Source organism: Pimephales promelas, chromosome 1, assembly GCF_988280905.1.
Source record: "Pimephales promelas chromosome 1, fPimPro1.hap1.1, whole genome shotgun sequence".
NCBI classification, from domain to species: domain Eukaryota; kingdom Metazoa; phylum Chordata; class Actinopteri; order Cypriniformes; family Leuciscidae; genus Pimephales; species Pimephales promelas.
Window position 1 is genome coordinate 6,731,081 of NC_142769.1, and position 22,477 is coordinate 6,753,557.

Genomic DNA, 22,477 nt, shown 5'->3' on the forward strand with positions numbered 1-22,477 from the left:
CAGTCAGTGATGACGTCAGCGTGCAATGTTGTGGCACTTCCTTTGGGAGTCACTGAACTGGTTCTCTTTAGTAAGCCAGGGGTCGTTTGGTCGACCTGACGAGGAATTTTGTGGTGAAGTATTGCAGCATGTCATTTCCAAAGTCAGATAACTGGCTTTTACATTGTCACGGCCAAAGCCAAAGCAAATTATTCAAATATTTTCTGAAATATATTGACTTTCAATGAAATCAAAATTGATTATCACAATGAAATATCACAATCACAATGAAATCAAAATTGATTAAAAAATTTATGCATACTAAATAAGCATATTGCAGTATTTATTATGAATGATTCATCAGTACACATTTATTTATTTTAAATACATCATTTATTAAAAGTAACTTCCCCTACCTCTTTGATGATGTGTTAACTTGTGCAAGGGTGGGGCAATAACCTGCCACTCAAAAGATCCACAAATAACAAACCACAACCATCCAATCAATTCCCAATGGACAAAATCTAGTGCTGCCCTACATTTTTGCTTGTTCGAGAACCCAGATATACGTCACAATCTGGAAGAAAAAACTAAAGCAACTTCTGTTTCATGCTGATTTAGTTAGGCTACATATGGGTTTTTCTTTCTTTTTTTTTCTTCTTTTTTTGTATAGCATTTTTTATATAATTATTATAATTACATTATTATTAAAATAACACAAATATATTTACTTATAGCCTATAATGTTCTCTCTATTATATTTCTCAAAACTGTAGTTCAGATATCTGAACAAATACAGTAGTTTCTTGTTCACATCACATTTAAAAAATGTTTCAAATTACACATTTTGGCAAGTGTGCAAAATTGTCTCGAACTGATTATATAAACAGATTAGCTGATTCTCAGTAAAACTGTCATAATAACTCTTAAACATTCTTTCATCATGTGAGCAATCACATGAAAAAATTATCCATTCAGTTATCAAAATCTGTCAGATATAGGCGTACATCTATTTCATAAATATCTATGGCAAGGAATGTTTTCTGTTTACAGTAACACATTGCTAAAATATACCTTGCAGAATATTAAAATACAACAACATATCATGGATAGTCCGATATATACCCAAAATGGAAATTACTGTGTGAGAAATAATTCAGGTTTACAGAGTTTAAGTGTCCGTACATTAAAATTTAATACAATGGAGGAATATTTGCCAAATGTCTTCTCTTACCAGTAAAAAGAGGCCAACATTATTTTAAATATATCAATGACAGAGTAAGCATTCATCTAAAATAATTCTGTATTTTCAGCTTCAGGATCATTAATAGCCTATATTTGTTCTGGTGTCACCATCGTCCTGTGCATTGGAAGCCTATTCATTTCCACAACGAATGTTATACCAAATTTAGCATCTTAATCACCAGTACATTTTTTTGTTAACCTTTTACCATATATTCCATCAAAATAATATCGTAAAAAGGTCACTATCATGACATATCGAATCATGACATGAGGATAACGTTACACCCCCATCAAATATCTCTTTTATATCCCAAATTATTGCAAATGCATGACTGAGATGTATTGTTGTTGAATACATATCCAATATCAATTACATGTTAAAAAGTGTGGTTCTTTTTTATTCTTTTTCGGCTAAAAGGTATGCAAATACCTGTCCATAAAGTTGTATCTAATCTGTAAGTGTAGAAAATGTTTTGTCTGGGAGTTTTATGGGAGTTTAAAAATGACTAAGTAGTACAGGCAAAGCATGGGCTATAAAAATATTTATATTATTCTGGACGGACGGACGGACTGACAGAAAGACAGACAGACAGACAGACAGATAGATAGATAGATCATACATACATACATACATACATAGATAGATAGAAACATAGATAGATAGATAGATAGATAGATAGATAGATAGATAGATAGATAGATAGATAGATAGATAGATAGATAGATGTTTTAATCGAGTAGGCCACATTATGTAGCCTATAAAGAAAAACGGCATGGTCCTCCACATCAACGTGTATCCCAAAATGCGTCTCGTTATTTCTTTTAGAAACCAAACCGGCTTACAATCATAGAAATGAAAAAACAGAAAGGAAATTTGCAAAATTGATGAAAAAAAGAGGTGGAGAAAAGCGCAAAGAAGTTATCTCTATTATAATTAATAGTTAATTAATAGTTTGTATATTATAGCCACAAGCCAGTATCAGCCACTTTGGATGTTACTTTTCTCACTGTAGCCTACTGATCCAAGATGAAGATGAACTCATGCGACTGCGCTGTTGTGGATGAACCAATCACTGCTTATTCGAAAAATGAAAGGCTAATACCAACAGGTGACATTAGAAAATATACATTATAATGTTTATAAGTGTACAAATGTTTGTAAATAAACAAAACACGTCCTGAGATTTCAATGTATTTGATCGGTGGTGAGTAAGTCTTGTGAGCATAGCTTGTGAGCCACAGAGCGCCCCCTGTAGGAACGCAGTGTTTCGCGCATGAGCAGGAGAAGGCAGATGATAAAATTAGTCATTCTTCTCACTTCAGCTCATCGCTTGAAATGCATGTCGGTGGAGATTCTCTGCAGTGTATTTGCCTGGCTACATTGGCGCAGGCTTTCACATCATCTCCTCACATATTTCCCGATCTCTTATGTTTGGAAACCGACCTCTATCGACATGAACACGCTCTTATCGCCGACCAAGACCAAGATGTCTGATTACGCAGAAGTGATCTTTGATTGTCTTTTAGTCAAATGAACCTAATCGCGCTGGCCAATGTAGCCGATTAGTGCTCAGTTCTGTCCGCTCGGAGTGTTTTGTTTCTGGATTGTTGTCTGCTTTAAAACATTTCCCTTCGGATTGTAGAAACATCTTCACACATCAGTCGGATCAGAGAAGAGATTCGACTTTTTTCATCCGGGAGTGGGGGATAATATGTCAAGACGAAAACAGACCAACCCTTTCAAAGTGAATTGTAGGTATCCCAGGTATTGTAAACACTTTTCATTTACTAGTTCGTGCAAAAGCAGGCGTTTTGTCTCCTGGAGGTGATAGTGACCAGCATGTAGGGAAGCCCGAGTCCTCGTGATACTCTGTGGCATTGAGTTGTTTGCTTTGGTGAAGTCTTACATCCGCATTTTACTGTACGAGGACAACAGCCAGAGGCCAGGCGTTCACACACACACTATCATCACAACATGGTCACGATATCAGCTTGCGTAAAACCGAATCGAGAGACTGTGTGTAAATTAACCTCACTAAATATAGCCTTATACCTGAACCCTGAAGATGTGTCTGTACTGACAATATCCTTACATGCACGCACTTCTGATAATATCACAGTGATGTAAATTGAGAAGAGATAGTGAAACCTACATAACCTTAAATAATAGTCTTTAAATATAAACCGCCTGTGAAAATATTGCAACCACTTTTTTATATATGCTTTTAATAAGTTTGTAATCTTTTTTACTGTAGGCCTACTGTTTGATATCTGATTTCACCTGGATAACATCAGAACTTTATCCGAATTTTGTTTAAATTAGTGCTGTCAAATCGATTAATCGCGATTAATCACATCTGACATAAAAGTTTGTTTAAAAAATACATGTGTATATGTGTCTGTTTGTGCATATATACACACACACATAAACACATTTTTAAATTTGAAGCAATTAATCAATTTGACACCACTAATATATATTTAAATACACACAAATTTTTGTTAGATGAGATTAATCGTGACTAGCCTAGCCTAATCGTTTCGATAGAACTAGCTTATTAATTTACTACACAAATTATTTGTATAATATGTGTCTTTCTGAATTAATTGTCTTGCTTGAATAAATAAAGATGAGTGCGTCTTTCCTAGTTTCAATAAATGCTTTTTTTTATCAGTGGTTGTATAGAAGTTAACTCATGTAGCAATGTACAACATAAAACATATTTAAATGTCCAGAATAATATACAGTAATTCGCTCAAGCTGTACATTATATCTCTTATTACACAGTTAATTACAAAATAAATTAATATTACTTTTTATTATTGCCTTAAAGTAAAATTGTTGTCCTTGTTTACTTATTTTACTTTACTTAGAGACAGTGCTGTGACAGGACACAAGCATAGCTATCTAAGAAACAGGTTTCCAGTGTTACAGTTGTCATTATTTAGAAATGTTACTGAATTCCACTTTTAATAAATCAGAATTAAATATTCTAAAGAGTTGGGTAATATATGGAAACAGTTTGGCCACCCATAAACTCTTCGGAAAAGGGTTCCGAAAGGGGGGTTTCATATGTAACAATGCCATAGAATAACTTTTTTTGGTTCCCACCATAAAGAACTTTTTTTGCAATGGAAAGTCTCTGTGGATGTTAAAGGTTCTTTATGGAACCATGGATGCCAATAAATAACCCTTTTTATATTAGTTTCCAGCTGTGTTCAATTTGTTGTTCGATTTTCAGACCTGATGAAAGACTGAAACGTTACACTAAATAATGCTTTGTCTTTTCCCTCCCAAATTGATTCTTGGTTCTAGAAACTGGGGGAAATGTGGGAAATTTCATTCCATGGGAACATGTATGAGTGATCTTGCATTTCCATCATGCCTTGCTTTTGTCAGTTAGGCAAAGTGAGTCTTGAATTGGTTGTCTAGGTTTATCTGATGTCTGTCAATGACCATTCTTCAACCCTACCAAACTAGACAGTGTGCGAGGGGATGGTTTGAATTCAGGAGTGCTCTCATTGTTTGGTATCCGAGTTAAGTTTTGCCTCTGTTTGTCTGTTTCGTTCCCACCCCCCTCCTCTGACTTTACCCTTTCTCTCATGTGTCTGTTGGATGATGAGTTTGTCTCTTTGTCTGGATTCAGACAGACACTGCGTCACCTCCTGCCTACAGACACACAGACTCTGAGATAACATCACAGTGGCACACAGAGGGGGAGCGAGGGTGGATGGAAGGGAGAAGACGGAGGGAGGGTGGAGAGACAGATGTACAGACAGAACTGGCAGTGGGGGATGGGTAACTCTCTTCCATCAATCACGGGCGGACTGGCGTGAAGCCGCTCTGTTGTAGCCTTTCGTAGTTTAATGCTTAAATCTCTCATGCAAAATCTTCTGTCCTTGTAGATGCCCCCAAACACTCTTTGAAACTGTCCAGGGGATGCTTGGAAAGAAGGGAACTCTTGACAACCTCCTTTAATGATTAGTGGATGTAAACTATGGCAGCTATTGTTTTTCAGATGGAAAAACAACATGTGGTGGAGTCATTCATGAAATCTGAGCTCAAATATAGAATAAAGCTTCCTCAAGTTCTGCACGGCGACACTTGAAAAACCCGATTCTAGTCCTCGTTGAACTTGGTCTAATATATCGCTTGCCTTAATAAGGAACACCTCACTATTACTATTGCTCATACTTAAAAATTCAGTTGTTATTTACTCAGCTTAAAGGTGTTCCAATCCTATATGAGATATGACTTTCTTTCTTCAGTGGTACTTAAAGGTGCATTGCGCAACATTTCATGTTAAAAATAGCCGTTTTCTAACCCATACATGCTTAAACAATCGCCTGATGGGCTGAATGAGCCCTTCTCTGATCACTGAGATCGCCTCTATAATCCTGTACAGTAAAATAAATAAGAGGGATTCGTGCTTTGATTCTCGAATTGTTATCACTTTATTTTGATATGTCGCTGAAAAAACCAATAAACAAATGTTAAAAAAAAAAAGAGGGATTCGGGCTCGAATCTGAGACTGGCCGTGACGTCATGCGCGTTCACGCTCGCCTGGCTATGTGCCTATGTCTTGCAGGTAGTGTATTCGCCGCCATTCTCTGTATCAGAGAAGACAACTCGAGCGACACAACTTTAGTCAACTTTCCACAAAAGTAGAAGATGGATTCAAAGATTTTGGATTTATTGGCATCAGTGGTTCCACGAAGACCCTAAAACCTAAGAAAAAAATGGCCGACGTTTAAGGTCTCGTGACTAAACAAAGGGCGCCAATTTGAGTATGCACACCGACGCGAAAAACGCCTTTTTAAAACGCCTTGGTTCGTTTTTTTGGTTTGACGCGCAGCATCATAAACTATCCAACCAATGAGATTGGCGCTTTTGCTCACGAGTTTGGAGCTTCTGAAGTTACAGTAAAACACAACTTGGGGGCGCTCAAACACAAAACGGTCTTACTGAGCAGTGCACACATACAGTATGTAACGGCAAAGAAGATATTTGCACTGCTGGAAGACGAGGAAGATGCAAGGCAAGATGAATGTTGAACTGCTGGTCTCGGAGCTATATAATATAATTTATATTAGTATTTCTGTAATAATAGTAATAGTATACTATTATTATTATTATTTCTGTTTTACGTTAAGCATCATCTAATGTCAGGGAATGAATTTGCATGTTCACTCGGCTCATCGTCAGCAAAAATCGCTTGGGAGTGAACAAAAAACCCGTTGAAAAACGCTGGCGAATAACACACGCTGATATTCGTCCCGGTGTGTACGGGCACTTACACTGAAAGGTGCTCTGCAGGTCCCAAAAATTGTTCATCAAGGCATTGCTGCAAAAACACCCTTTGGAACTTTTATTTTAGGGTTTGTTCAAATTTGTAGTTCGGTTCGCTTGGTCCGGACCAAAAAAACATTTAGTCCTGGTTCGCTTAGTGTTCACATTGCCATTTTAACACCGAATCTAAAGGCATATGGATATGTTCACAACCTGATTGATTGGCTTTTATTACGTATTGCGTCGGAACGTACCGGACTTCCAAAACAATGCTTGCGTAAAGGAGTCGAAACAGCGGCAGGAATCCCTCCGTCACAAACTGAGATCTGTTGCAAGGAGATGCGGGTCTGATGCCTGTACTGAACTGTGATGGGGAAAAACAGGTGTGCTTGAGGGTCGCATCTTGTGACATCATGTCCCGTTGTTGGTTGGTTTATGTCATTGGTGCGTGTCGAGATAATATTTTAGTCGAACCGCACCAGATTTAGTTTGAAACCCATCTTTTCAGCAAGTCTATAGCAAGAAAATCAGTAACGTTTCTGGTCTCGTTGACTTCCATAGTAGGAAAAATATATACTATGGTAGTCAATGAGACCAGAAACTGTCTGGTTACAGATATTCTTCTAAATATCAGAAAATCGGCTGAATGGATTCGAAACCGGTAAAACTCGACTGTTTAACTCTGAGGGAGTTGTAAAATGAACCTATTTCCAAAAAAAGTGGAGTATCCCTTTAAGGTCAATATTTCACAACTTAAAGGATTAGTTCACCCGAAAATGAAAAACTACGCAAAGCTTCTAGGTTGTACGTCACAAGCATCACACACATGATCAGCGTCGGCCAATAGTGAGCCTACGTGTGACGTACAACCTAGAAGCTTTGCGTAGTTTCACCAAGTAAAATCTCAAGGCCCACAGAGAAGGAAATTAATAGTTGAATAAAGTCGTTATTTTTGCGCACAAAAAGTATTATTGTCGCTTGATAAACTTAAGATTGAGCCACTGTAGTCACTCGGACTGTTTTAACGATGTCTTTCATAACTTTTGGGTCGGCCAGTTTTGATCCCTCAAGAAGCCTATGGACAAGTATGGATGGAGGAGTGATCCAGCTCTCAGATTTAATCAAAAATATCTCAATTTGTGTTCCAAAGATGAATGAAGGTCTTACGGTGTTTGAACAACATGAGGGTGAGTAATTACTAGGGGTGTAACGAGACCCTCATGTCACGATTCGATACATATCACGATACTGAACTCACAATACGATACTATTGCGATACTCCAAGACATATGGTGAAAGGTTAACCAAAAATGTACTTTTGATTAAAATGCTACCTTTGATATTACATTGTGGGTTTAAATAAATAGGCTTGGACTTGGTGCTTACAACCCAAGGGCAATGGTGACACCAGAATAACAATATTCATGATTCTGAAGCTGAAAATAAAGAGTTATTGTAGATGAATATCCTTGCACTTTTTCACTGACTATATATTTAAAATAAAGTCGGCCACTTTTTACTCAGACGTTTAGCATTATCAGGACCTACAAATATTCCCCCATTGCATTATTATACATTATAATCATTATATACAGCAGTTTAATGTAGTACTTACACTAAAACTTAAATTTTTTCCCAAACAGTAAATTTTTATTTTGGGGGGACTATCCACGATACATATTATTGTCACTATCTACGATACATATTCTTGCATTTTTGTATTGTGATATATTGTGGCACGATATATATTGTTACACCCCTAGTAATTACTGACAGTATTTTCATTTTTGGGTGAACTATCCCAGCTTTGATGTTACCTCAAATAAGAGATCACACAAAATTTTTGCCTGATGAACAATAAAAAAGGTGGTAAAAATATCCCATAGATAATTTGAAGGAGGGATCTGATTCATATCTAGAGTCAACCTCTCTGAACACTGTAGCATGTTGCACTCATTTCTCATATTTTCATCAGAAAACAGTCAAATCTGGTTTTATTGGTATGCCGGTTGCCGTTCATGTTCCTCAATAAAGCGGCTTCGCAGAAGGTGTTTGGTGGAATGGCAGTAATGGGATGCATGCTGGGTGGGAAGCAGCTCCATGTGGGCGTATAGTGCTCTGGAGGAGATGATTCTCACATTAGAGGCACGGACTCGCCGCGCAGGAGATGCAGGCTCTGCTTTCCTCTGGGACTGCAGTGTATGTTGTGGGTTCAGCGTGTAACGTGGGGGTTGGTGAGCGTGAGGTGGAGTGTGCTTGTATGTAATGCGTTAATAATGCAGCATCAACTATTGTTCTGTACACGGTAGTTGCCCTTGTTGTTGATATACAGTCTTTTCATTGAAAATTAATCAGATTCAGCCTTTTTGATGGGTTGCAACACTGCATCTAGGATTCTTTTTGGTAACACTTTCTATGAAGCCTGTATTTATAATGCATTATAAAGGCATTCTTAAAGGAGTAGTTGCTGATAATTTACTCACCCCCATGTCATCCAAGATGTCCATGTCTTTCTTTCTTCAGTCGAAAAGAAATTAAGGTTTTTGATGAAAACATTCCAGGATTTTTCTCCATATAATGGACTTTACTGGTAACCAAACGGTTCAAGGTCCAAATGAAAGTTTCAGTGCAAACTGTTCAAAGGGCTTTAAACGATTCCAGACGATGAATAAGAGTCTTATCAAGCGAAACGATCGCTCATTTAAAAAAAAACAAAGTAAGTTTTATAAGCTCAAATGGTCGCCTTGCTCTGTTCTGTGATGCGCGTTCGTGACTCTCCTGTTCGAACTCGTTTATCAAAATGAACGAATCTTTTTTCGTGTCATTTGGTTCATTCAACGAACGAAATGAACGAAGCAATACCTGATGTTAGGGATATATTCTGTTGTAGCAATTATGAGACACTGATCACGATGCACAGTGTACAGGATAGAAACCAGGAGTTTCTATCCTAGTTCTTGATGATGTTCATTATAGAAAACGATGAGTCACAGATGTGAGTGGATGGGAAGATTGAAAGAAGTAACATTGCAATAATTCTGCTGTTCTTGAAAAGCTTGAGAAACCACTTTTGTCCAAAAGTCGCACACACTATAGCCTCCTTGTGTTGCTCTCTGATCAAATCAGAGTTAGACATTTCCAAAATCTCAAAAATGTTTGAAGCAAATGTGTCATACAACCCGTTCATGATCCCTTATGGCTGTTTCCTTACTCTAAAAATGTCTTTTGTGCTCCAAAACTTTGGAATGACAGTTTCATTTTAGGGTGAAATATCCCTTTAAGTATTAATGCTCTGCATGTAAATTGTCCCACACTATTTGTGCTACAGTCATGAATGATATTTCAAATAAAAATTAAATCTATATTTATGGCATTAAAAAGACAAACAATTCTACAGACTTACAGTGAAGGGACTTGAGATTCGAATATCATAGAGACTTCCTGGGTGCAACTAGGATCTTTTAACATGGGCCTGTAAGCAACACCCTAGCAACCACCCAGAAATATACTAAAAACACTCAAAATACCTTAGCAACTGCATAACAATGCCAAGTGTTTTGTACTGGCAAGCACCACTCAAAAACTAGTTATACAGTATATATATATATCGTGGTATTCTCAGTGACTGTGTTGTTTCACTCACAGGGCCTTTTCACACGACTGGGTTGTCCGGCCCTCAGCACGCTTTTGAGATGGACGCTAGAGATGACTTCATTGAAGACGGCGAATGCCATAGCAACAACTCACAGGAACCTGAAGAGCAAGACAGCACAAGTGGTGAGCTACATGGCTTCACGACAGCTATCTGTGAATGTATTTATATATTTGCTTACTGCTCAGAAAATATTAAAAATCTAGGAAGACAATTGTGATTGTTCTGTTCAGTGTTGAAACTTGGAAAACAAAAGCAAGGTGACCTGTGATGGCGCCGTCGATAATGTGATCTAACTTTTTTTTCCCTATACTGCCAGATGACTGTGATAGTGATTTTGATAAGGATGACTCCTCAAATGCCTCTGCTGATTACAGCATGATGAGTAATAAGAGAGGCCATGGCCTTGTACTACAGGATGAAGTCAAGGAGGTGAGTTATGCGCGTTTAATGTATAAAGTAGACTTAGTGATTATCTTACATTCTTCTTGTTTTATCACTTTATCACATGATTTGCATGACCAGCTTTTTCATAGACAACTCACTTTATTCACTGTAAAGAGCCTCACAAAACTGTTCAGCCTTGACCAGTCTTATTTTATTGATTTGCAATTTAATTTGCAAAAAGTCCTAAATAAAAAAAAAGAAATATATATATATATAATTATTATTATTTTAATTCATTTTCAAAAAAAATTGGGGAAACATGACCAGCCTTGCATGCTTTTCATATGTGATTTTGGCCTACTATAATAATTGTATACATCAAGGTAATGTACTGAACGTGTAAATTTGTCATTTGCCATTAAAATAGTTACATTTAATGCATATATATATATATATATATATATATATATATATATATATATATATATATATTCTATTTCTCTGGATTTTTGTGGTCTATACTTCCTAGAGACTTATACTCATAAGATTCGTATTTTCAAATTCCCATAGATTCTGACTAGATTGAGTTAAGAGCTTTGAATTAAGAGAGTGTCTTTTTTATTTGTTGTTTTTAAGCCACTTAAGTGTTAATTTGACATCTTTATACTGTTGAAAATGATGAAATTTTAGATTTGTAACAGATTTACACCCTGAAATCCAGACATTTTAATTTTATGAAAAGGTATGGTATAGACCTTATGCGTCAGAGAAACAAGCGTCCAGCCATCTTTAGAATTTTCTTTGAACTTCAGTGTTTGCGGTAGCTCTGTATATTTCTATGGCATCGCTGTCGAAGAGTAATTGGCTGGTGAAGTGGATTTACTTGTAGAGTTAACAAAAGTTATCATTATTAATGTTTGAAGCGGATGTCATAAACGCCAGTAGGAATATTTTAAAACTAGCAGTTCATTCATTAATCCCTAAGATCTTACCTTCATGCTAGAGCCAGACCGATTTATCAGCAGGCCGATATTATCGGCCGATATTAGGCATTTTCTAAAATATCGGTATCGGCAGTTATAATGCCGATAAATGAATATTTCAAAAATAAAATAAAAACGGACGAATCACGCTTCAACCATGTCATGAATGTTGGAGTTGTATAGTTTGTCCTCCAGGGGGCACTCTACACTAACTAGCATATCTGTTACAGTCCCTGCATTGTAAAATGTAAGTTAGTCTTGCGAGGAGTGAACATTTAGACATAGAGAAAAAGTATCAAACGTATCTTGTGCATGAAAGTTAGCTTTTCTTTTAAACGTGTGTGAAATCCAACGACGCCAAGTGTGCGTTGCAGACTGTCGTTCTGTAATGGATTTAGATTAGAATCGCTAAATAGTAGGTTTTAGAAGGCAGGCAGCAACTGATCATTGAAAATGGTTTGATGTAGCTTGATGGAAAGAATTTAAAAAGTGCAGGTAAAGGGATAAGCAAGCTGACATTGTAATTATAAGGTAGCTTATAAGGCAATGTAGGGACTAATTATTATTTTATTTATCAGAACTTATATATATTTTGCAAATTTCATACAAATTTCTTTTTAAAATCAGGGGCGGCAGTGGCTCAGTGGTTCATGTGGGTTGTCCATGAACCGAAAGGTTGGTGGTTCAATCCTCGGTTCCACCTGACCAAGTGTCGAGGTGTCCATGAGCAAGACACCTAACCCCAGCTGCTCCCGACGAGCTGGCTGGCGCCTTGCATGGCTGACACCGCCGTCGGTGTGTGAATGAGTGTATGAATGGGTGAATGTGAGGCAAAATGTAAAGCGCTTTGGTGGCCATTAGGTCTATGAAGGCGCTATATAAATGCAGTTCATTTACCATTTACCATTTAAAATGCATGATCATATTATTTTAGTTAAAACTCATAAATAACTAATGTTAGGGAAATCTGTTAATATTTTGTTACGCGTTTCTGAAATAAAAAATAATAATAATAATATCGGCCGATATATCGGTATATCGGATTTTAAAACCATCAAATATTTGTATCGGTATCGGCCTTCAAAATCCTTTATCGGTCGGGCTATACTTACAATACAAACTGGAAGAACGGACACAATGAGCGCAGCACTAAAAAGTGGCGGGGTCTATATGATTGTCATTGTATTTACATTTACGTACATTTTGAGGTGTAGAACATTAAAAATTCTTCACCACCACATCTTTAAGGGTATATTTTTATAGGGTGACTCATGGCTCTATAGCAACCCAGTATAAGTGACAGTTGGAATGAGTCACAAATGCTTATGGATCCATTTGTCTGCCACACCACACCAGTGCTGCATCCGTCATCTGCAGCTACAGTCATTATCAGCTGTCACTTCACATCATACTATTTAAAATATGACAGTACATTGACTTTTAACTGTTTTGTTGGTTCATTATGTCTGACAGGAGAGCGAGGAGGGGACAGACCAGGGAGGAATTTTTGCTTGTCCGCTTTGTTCCCTGGAGTTCAGTAGCCCAGATCAGCTCATCGCACATGTCTACCAGGTGAGGATTACTGAAGCCTCTAGTATATTTAAGACGGTTAAGACCCAGTATTAAAAACCATGTTTAGCCAAAAACATTTTGTTTATCAGATCACTCAAACTGCATTTGGAGCTTGTCAATTACATGCCGATTGTGAAGCACATCTAAATGCTGAAATATAATACACAACTTTTAAAATCTGAACACTTGTTGACTTTGTATATGGTAACAAACAAACACCGGGCTTCATACACTAAATGACTGAAGATCATACTATCAGACGTTGGTAGTTTTTCCTGAACAAACAAAATACTTGGAAGCACATTGGACAACCATGGTTGTGATTAATAGTGCTATCGAAATAAAATTGACATTGACAAGATCCTTGACAAATAAAAACAATACGAGTTCTAAAATTGACTCCACATCAAACATTGATTGTCTTCTGACTGGATGGAATCCAGCTAAAAAAAAGTCTGTGCCAAAACTGCCAATCCTACACTATGTGATCGTCTGTGAAATCTGTCAACTATGACTATGAAATTTGCAGACTGACTCGGACTTTCTGCAACTAGCATTAGCTTCTCCAGACTGCAAATCAGAGCAAAAATCTGTCCTATAAAAAATCTGCCCTAATAGCCTTAAGCAATTTTTTCAAATAATTCTTATGTCATTCTAACGTATTTTCTTCCTTAAGGAGAAATTTTGAATAAAGTACTGATCACTCTTTTCAAACCATTTATGATGGATAGAGACTACCTTAAATGATAAGTTAATGCTACTTTTGGCCATTTTTGAAGCTTGAAAACTCTAATACCCATTGTAAATGCTTGAAAAATGACCAGTACATTATTTAAAATTGCCAGAAAGAAAGAATGTCAAATGAGTTTGGAACAACATGAGATTTAATGGATGACCATTTTCATTTTTGGACTGTTTCTTTAAAGGAGTTGTTCACTTTTGAAAAAACCTTTGCTGATAATTTACTCAACCCCCATGTCATCCAATATATCCATGTCATTCTTTCTTTAGTCGAAAATAAATTAAGGTTTTTGATAAACATTCCAGGATTTTTCTCCATATAATGCACTTTCCTGGGCACCAAACAATTCAAGGTCCAAAAGACAGTTTCAGTGCAAACTGTTCAATGGGCTATAAACGAATTCAGACGATGAATATTTCGATCTTATCAAGCGAAACGATCCCTCATTAAAAAAAAAAAAATGCTCAAATGGTCACCTTGCTCTGTTCTGTGATGCGCATTTGTGACTCTCCTGTTCGAACTCGTTCATCAAAATGAACGAATCTTTTCTCGAGTCAACTCGTTCATTTTTGTTTGTTTAATGAACCAAATGACACGAAAAAAGATTTGTTCATAGTGATAAACGAGTTTGAACAGGAGAGTCACAATCATAGTACATAGCATCATAGTGCAGAGCAAGATAAGCATTTGAGCTCATAAAACTTAAACTTTGTTACTTATTTTTTAAAATGAGCGATCGTTTCGCTTGATAAGACCCTTATTCATTGTCTGAAATCGTTTAAAGCACTGTGAACAGTTTGAAGTTTGCACTGAAACTGTCTTTTGGACCTTAAACCGTTTGGTTTCCATTGAAGTCCATTATATGGAGTAAAATGCTGGAATGTTTTCATCAAAAACCTTAATTTCTTTTCGACTGAAGAAAGAATGACATGGATATCTTGGATGACATAGGGGTGAGTAAATTATCAGCAAAAGTTTTTTTTTAAAAGTGAACTACTCCTTTAAGTTGAGAAGAATTTATAAAATTTCTTGTCTTATTTTCTGTGACCAGCACACAGCTGTGGGTAGCAGTAAGAGTTATATCTGTCCTGTTTGTGGACGAGCTCTCAGTTCTCCAGGCTCTCTTGGCCGCCATCTTCTCATCCATTCAGAGGACCGTCTGTCCAACTGTGCAGTGTGTGGGGCTCGCTTCACAGACACCAACAACTTCAACAGGTCAGCTCAAGACATGATTTTATCAGGATGCTTCATTGTTTTCAAAAAAAAAAATATATCTTAACAGTTTCCTGCTCTGAAATTGTAGGGGAAAGTTGAAGGAATTCCTTGACACAAGCAGTATAGAGATCAACAGTGAGGGTGAGGCCTGTGCCATGTCCAACTCTCTACCTAGAAGCCCTATGGCTAACCCTAGCACAAATCCTGGTACTGTACTGACCTCATTGCCAGATGGACTTCTCCCATCTGCACCTCCTCTTCCCTCACTGTCTGACAGCCTCAGTCCTTCCAGCACAGGCCTTCCACCTCTTCCAGACCTCATGAACCCTATGCCTGTGTACCCAGCTGGAGTTTTGCTGGTCTGCAACAGCTGCGTAGCCTACCAACAGCTTGTGGATGCCCAGTCGCCATCCATGAGGAAATGGGCAATGCGTAGGAAGAGCGAGCCCATAGAGATGCGGATGCAGCGGCTGGAACGCGAGCGAACGGCCAAGAAGACCAAGAGGGCATGCGAGACCCCGGAGGAGCGGGAGGTGCGCCGCTTACGAGACCGCGAGGCAAAGCGGATGCAAAGGATGCAGGAGACCGATGAACAGCGCTCACGTCGTCTACAGCGTGACCGGGAGGCCATGCGACTCAAACGGGCCAACGAGACACCCGAGAAGAGGCAGGCACGGCTAATCCGCGAGAGGGAGGCTAAGAGGCTAAAGCGGCGCTTGGAGAAGATCGACCCATCGCTGAGAACCCAGATTGAGCATGATCCTGCTGCAATGGCTGCGCTTACAGCTGACATGAATCTATTCCAGTTTTCCTTCCCCATGTCTGTCCCCTCCATGGACAATGGACTGTTTATGAAGCTTCCCTAACAAGCACAGGTCCAAACATCTCTCAAACCGGCATTTGAGAAGATCTTGGCATTTTTAAAAGAATAACTAGCTTGACTAGAACTGTGATGAGAATGTTATGCTCTTGCAGTTTCAAGGAGGCGCTCACCCTGACAGCCATTTGAAGTGATGTAGGTACCAGATGTCATTCATTTTCGACGAGAGATTCGATGCAACGCGAGTTCCAAAGCAACAATGTTGAGCATAGTTTCAACTTCAGCAACACGTGGCGACTACCACTGGGAGTGTAGACAGAGATGCTCACATGATTCGCTGCCTGAAACCACTGGATATTGCAGTACAGAAGTGGTTCTACTGGACAGACGAGGGCAGGCAATTGCACTGAACCCCCGAGGGTGGCGGGTTACGGTAATCAAGAGCAAGAAGAAATAAACCTCCTTAAAACCAGTGTTCAGCAATGTTTAGGAGACTATGATGACATTTTTGAGAACCCGCCTCATCCCTTTAGCTATGACTTCAGTGAAACTTTGAAATAAGGCCGAGATGATGTTCCCATCGGAAAAATGGGGCCGAGGCACTGGAGTCCATTACCATCACCACCAGTCAAGTAGAACGCCCTCTAGCAGCCAACAGTATGGCGACTTGCTGACCTCCTCGTACGAAATTTATTTGCTGTCAGTGTGAACGACCCTTTGTGGATTTATGTAACATAAATTGATTTACACAATTAACTGAAGTTATATTAACAGAAGTGAAACAAGGCAAACATGTTTCCCTGTCTGTAAGCATGTAAGCAAGATTTGTCTACTTACTTTAAGGCTCAGACTCTCAGCCATCTTTCTTCAGAGCAGTGAGGCCTTTCCACAAGGAGGTTCTCTGTTTGCACACGGACCTACAGTGACAGGAGTGAGACGTGTAGCCACACTCCACACTCAGCCTACGGTTCGAATTTGCCCATCTAAAAGGTTGGAGTTTACCTGCAACTATGGCTCATCTCCCAGGACCCTAGATTGGGTCACTACTAGCTCATATTCACAGAACCAACTACCTCGCCATGGGCTCTTTGCATGGCCTAGTCACACCTGTGGCCTTGACCGGTACCACAGGGGCCGTGCAGGACCACACACACTGACTCAACGTTCCCTATTACAACCCCTACTAAAGTCCAGGAGAGTCCAAACCTACTCCTGGAGGACTACCTTCCTGGTGGAGTTCATCCACAACCCTAAATTAAACACACCTGAACCACCTAATCGCGGCATTCAGCGTTACTTGAAACCTCCAGAGAGGTGTGTTGGAGCAGATTAGAGATGATGGTGGCTCTCCTGGAGTAGGATTGGACACCCCTACTATTATCATTGCCCTACATGTTTGCTGAAACCACAACACTTTATTTAAATGCCACTCATCCAAATGGTGAAATCTGTGGGCTTGTGGTCTCCTTGTCTTTCGTTACACGGTTTTGTTTCCACGAGACCATATGGTGTCCCATTTATCAAGATTTACAAGGATGCCACCTTTGCCACCAATATTGCACCCTTTAGTTGAGTGCACCCGGACTATTTGCGTGCACACTCCAAGAGGTGAGGGTGCCGTTTGGGAAAACCTCTATTGGAGATGTTGTCCTTTTCAAAAGGAGGCGTCCATCTCTGTGGATGTACTGTTAATAACTGAAGCACATTCAGACACACTTCTCTGACCTCCCAAAGGCTTTATACCTTATCACAATGCTACACGGGTTGTTTTTTTGCTAGGAACTCAGGGATGGTGTGGATCATCGGCATCCTCACAGCCTGAGAACAGAGGAGCAGGAGACCTCCTATTCCTAATTCTTCATTATCATCATAAATGTCTCAGATCAGATACTACCTTATACACACTTTTACTGGTCACATTGGCCTTTTTTTCTCTTATTCAGACTGCAAACTCCTCACCTGAGCCAAAATGTCGATAAGGATTTTACATAACTGCATTACATCTCAACTAACCAACCAACCAACCAGTCTCTGCCCTCTGCTGCTGTCACTGTACTGTATAATGTGTATTTTACCTCTTTAAAGTCATGTCGTCCTGAATTGGACCTGGGAATGCTTGTTGTTAATGGTGAGGCACTTAGTGTGTGGTCGATCTTAATGGCAACACAAGTAGTGTACAAATTAAAAAAAAAGTTGCCTTTGTCACTGGAAAGTTGTGCTTTGGTTTTATATTTGATTGATTTAAATGATTGTGTGCTATTTTTATGAGATGTGCAATGATGTAAAGGTTTAGCGAATGCATGTACAACGAAACGATCAGGACGAAAACTTCCAGAGATAAATCCCTCGTATATGAAGCAGTGATAATGCTGCATGTGTATGCTAAAAATGGAAATAACAAGGTAAATACACATTACAAAATGTTTCACTCTAATTTAAAGGTGAAGTGTGTAATTTCTTTGCCCCCTGTCTTCCATTGTACTCCCACCCCAAATTTCAAACCGATCCAAAAGGTTAACACGTAACTCCCTACAAACAGAGCAAAAGCGCCACAGAGCCAGTGTTTACAGTAGGGGTGTAACGGTACATGTATTCGTATTGAACCGTTTCGCTTCGGTACGCATACAAACCGAACGATTCCTTGGACCATTTTTCCTGCCGACAAAATTCACGCTGGCGCAGCCACCACAACGTTGCGCAACATCAAATGGCAAGCGGAACGAAACTGCGCTACTCATTATGTGCTGCACGGATCGTTTATCAGTTCGGACCAGCAACATCTGTGCGCGAGCCGATCTCGATAAGTAATAACATCGCTGCGAGATCTAGTGAGAAGCATTCACATTTCTCCGTTATTAACCGTAGATCTCTATTAGATCAACAAACAGCGCTAACAGAGAAACATTGTGCCGCGAATGAACTAGTAATACCTTGCATCCATCCACAGACCAGCAACATTCACCATGGATTTAATATAGTAACACTAACTGTAACCAGTTTGTGAAATGCTTAAATAGTAAAATACTTAAATTGTGAAATAAATAGTGAAATACTTTCAAGTACTTCACACATCCTTTTCCAGCACTTCAAAAATCAAATATTATATAAATAAATATATTTAAATGTTATTTTTAATGTGATGACCAAAACATTATTTGCTCATCCTTCAAAGATGACCCCCATTTATAAACCTGAAAGTTAAGATGTGGAAAAACTTAAACTTACTTAAAAACATTTTTTTCTCTTAACAAATAGGAAATTTCTCTGGCATTCCTTTCTTTCTGCTGTATCGAAAACGTACCGAACCGTGACTTTAAAACCGAGGTACGTACCGAACCGTGATTTTTGTGTACAGTTACACCCCTAGTTTACAGCAGTGTTTCTCAAACGTTTTCAAGGCCAATTTATACTTATGCGTAGGGTGCGCGCAGTACGTACAGACGCGTAGGCTACCATAACGCTTACTCTTTGCCGTAGCCTGACACGCACCTCCTCAAAAACGTAACTACACGTTACGACAACGCGGACCGCAAGATCTGTGATTGGTCGGCTTGGTAGCATCGTATATCGTCCTGCGCATTTCCGCACGAACCATCTCCTCCGACGTCTTCTCTCATTTCTGCCTTTTAGATTTAGTAATTTCACTAAAATGAACTGTTTTTTTCCACCTCAATAAGCTCCAACTCCAACATGGTCCGCTCTCTTTCAGTCGCCATTGCTTGTAGTAACCTAGCCGCGAGGAATCTAAACACAGTGGAACATTAAAACCCTCTGCCGCCAACTAGCGTTTCGGAGCAGTACTGCAGAGCAACCAAGACCTGAACGGAGAAGTATAAATGCTCACGACGGCGTCATCTATGTGCCGTACACCACGGCGTACCCTCGACGCAGAAATATAAATTGGCCTTAAAGGGTTAGTTCACCCAAAAATGAAAATTCTGTCAGTATTTACTCACCCCCATGTTGTTACAACCCCGTAAGACCTTCGTTCATCTTCGGAACACAAATTAAGATATTTAAGATATTAAGATCGCTCCTGCATACAGTCCATAGGCTTCTTGAGGGACTGGCTCTTGCTGTCCACGAAAAGTCATTAAAGACATCGTTAAAATAGTCCAAGTGACTACAGGGGCTCAATCTTAAGTTTATCAAACGACGAGAACACTTTTGTGCGCAAAAAAACAACAAAAATAACGACTATATTTCAACTATTCGTTTATTTCTCCCTCTGCGTGAGTCAGGTTACTAGTTTAATAGCGTAAGCTTCTGTTATTGTACGTCACACGCATCACACACACATGACCAGCGTTGGCCAATAGTGAGCCTACGTGTGACGTAGCTCTACGCTATCACACTACGTTGACTGACTAGAGGCGCATAGAGAAGGAAGTGAATAGTTGAAATAAAGTCGTTATTTTTGTTGGTTTTTTTGCGCACAAAAGTGTTCTCGTCGTTTGATAAACTTAAGATTGAGCCCCTGTAGTCACTTGGACTATTTTAACGATGTCTTTAATGACTTTTCGGGGACAGCAAGAGCCAGTCCCTCAAGAAGCCTATGGACTGTATTCAGGAGCGATCTTAATATCTTAAATATCTTAATTTGTGTTCCGAAGATGAACGAATGTCTTACGGGGTTGGAACAACATGAGGGTGAGTAATTACTGACAGAATTTTCATTTTTGGGTGAACTAACCCTTTAAGAGTGAAAGGAAAAGAACAGGGATCTTATTCAATGTCCTTTTCACTGATTCTGTCTTGAGCCGCAGTTCGATACATTTTCCAGAAGGCTGTTCTTATTTTATGGAAAGGACTGAAACTTTTAGCTAATAAACTTAAATGAGCCAACTGTTTGCTTGCCAAGAAATTAGACCAAACGCTTATGTACACGGACACGTTTATCATTTAAGACTTATCTTAAAATAAATGTTAATTATTTGATTAATTCAATGTTGGTGCATCTTATAATTTATTTATTTAGGTCTTTTTGACTAAAGTCGCAACCACAGTTTGAGAACCACTCTGCACAAAGTTGGGAGAACATTACACACATCACCTTTAAGCTAGTGTTTCATTGAGCCGGAAGAGTCAGTCGTGTTAAAACGTACCACTGTACATCTGGAAGTACCTCTTGGAAACAGGGTAGACTGTGTATGATATGTATGTCTTATATTTCATTCTTATTACAATTTATTTATTATTACATTGAATGATGCACATTCCAGTGTTTTAAATTCACAATGTTATCATTACCATCTTTAGAGATACCTCTACTGTTCAAAGTGAAGCAGCTGAGCTTTTCCACACGGTTGAAGGCGACTGGATTCTGGTCCCACGTTATTGGTTCCTTAAGGAAAAGAAATGGATTTAATGTACATGTGATGAAGCATCACTATGCAATTGAGAGCTGTACTCAAGAAACTTTGTATTACTACTATGCAGTTGATATGAAAGTAAATGGACTCAAATGCTCCAGATCACAAACCTCAGGCTATACTCTTGACAGTCAAGTCCGTAATCCTCGACCATGAGATCCATCCATAGTTTGGTTTTCATTTAATCGAGTTAATGTATGCACATTCAGGAAGAACAATGCAATTTTTATGGCAAATTCCCTGAAATTCATTATTTATATCATACAGTAGCATCAAAGTTGAGAAAAAACATCCCAATGCAATGAGAAAATCTAACGATTCTCTGTTGAATGAGATGTAGAGAGGATCCTTTGTCTATTTTGAGGATAAATTATAAAAAGAGTATTTTCAAACATTAACCCTATTTAGTCTGCATTATTTCTAAACTATATTTTAGTGGCATGCATAACCATTTGACATGCTTTCTTTGACATATTTGTGCATACAAGTCAGTGAACCCCTGGCAATGGCAATGAACTTGCATGTTATAAACTACATGTTAATGCATTTATTCATTAAGGATTGGAGTCCAGTAATTACTTGCCTTTTTTTCTCCAATCTAGATAGTTTCATGATAATGTTTACAACTCTCTAAAAGGCCAAAATGACTGAAACCTTATAAAGTGACAAGAATAGCACTGGTCACAACAACGCCAAATCCTGTCCTATTCAGAAAGCCATGCTCTGTTATTAGGTTAACAGATTGAAAGCTCATCATTAAAGCAGGAACAGAATGTGGAATAAACATTGACTTTACTGCTAAGAGTTTGTTTCTGTCTTTCTCTCCTAAAAAATAAAATGTGCACACGTCAAGTGAGATTAAAACATCCGAGAGCATATTGGAAATGTGGTATTCATAAATGGGCGTGCTGATAATGTGGGGAAAATAGACATCAAAAAAGCAAAATGCATTATCATTTTCACTACTACACTATTAGACCCCATTAAAATATTTGCATTTCATCTGGAATTTCATCACAACATGGTTTGATTCAGTAATCTTTAAACATTTTTTTAAAGAAAACCAAGAGCAATTGTACATTCACAGACTCAAAAGTTTGTATTCAGATTAAAAAATAATAATAATGCATACTACATTGGATATCATTGTAATCAGTCTATTATTAAACTCTATTGATGCACCGGATTCATCAGATGCATCAATGCACTTTTCCAACCCT

The 22,477-nt window shown here is 38.5% G+C and overlaps 1 protein-coding gene across 2 annotated transcripts; it reads left to right on the forward strand.

Annotated features, from left to right (window-relative positions):
• The first annotated feature begins 2,525 nt into the window (after positions 1-2,525).
• znf821 (zinc finger protein 821) lies at positions 2,526-22,059 on the forward strand. Of its 2 annotated transcripts, none has more exons than XM_039669889.2 (7): positions 2,526-2,989; positions 10,160-10,291; positions 10,486-10,598; positions 13,010-13,108; positions 14,902-15,065; positions 15,154-19,798; positions 20,589-22,059. In XM_039669889.2, exons 2-6 carry the CDS (start codon positions 10,207-10,209, stop codon positions 15,929-15,931), a joined length of 1,239 nt encoding a protein of 412 aa, XP_039525823.1. In that variant the 5' UTR covers positions 2,526-2,989; positions 10,160-10,206; the 3' UTR covers positions 15,932-19,798; positions 20,589-22,059. The 2 variants fall into 2 exon arrangements, with proteins under 2 accessions (XP_039525823.1, XP_039525822.1); XM_039669888.2 differs by having other exon boundaries at positions 2,526-2,976.
• Positions 22,060-22,477: the final 418 nt, after the last annotated feature.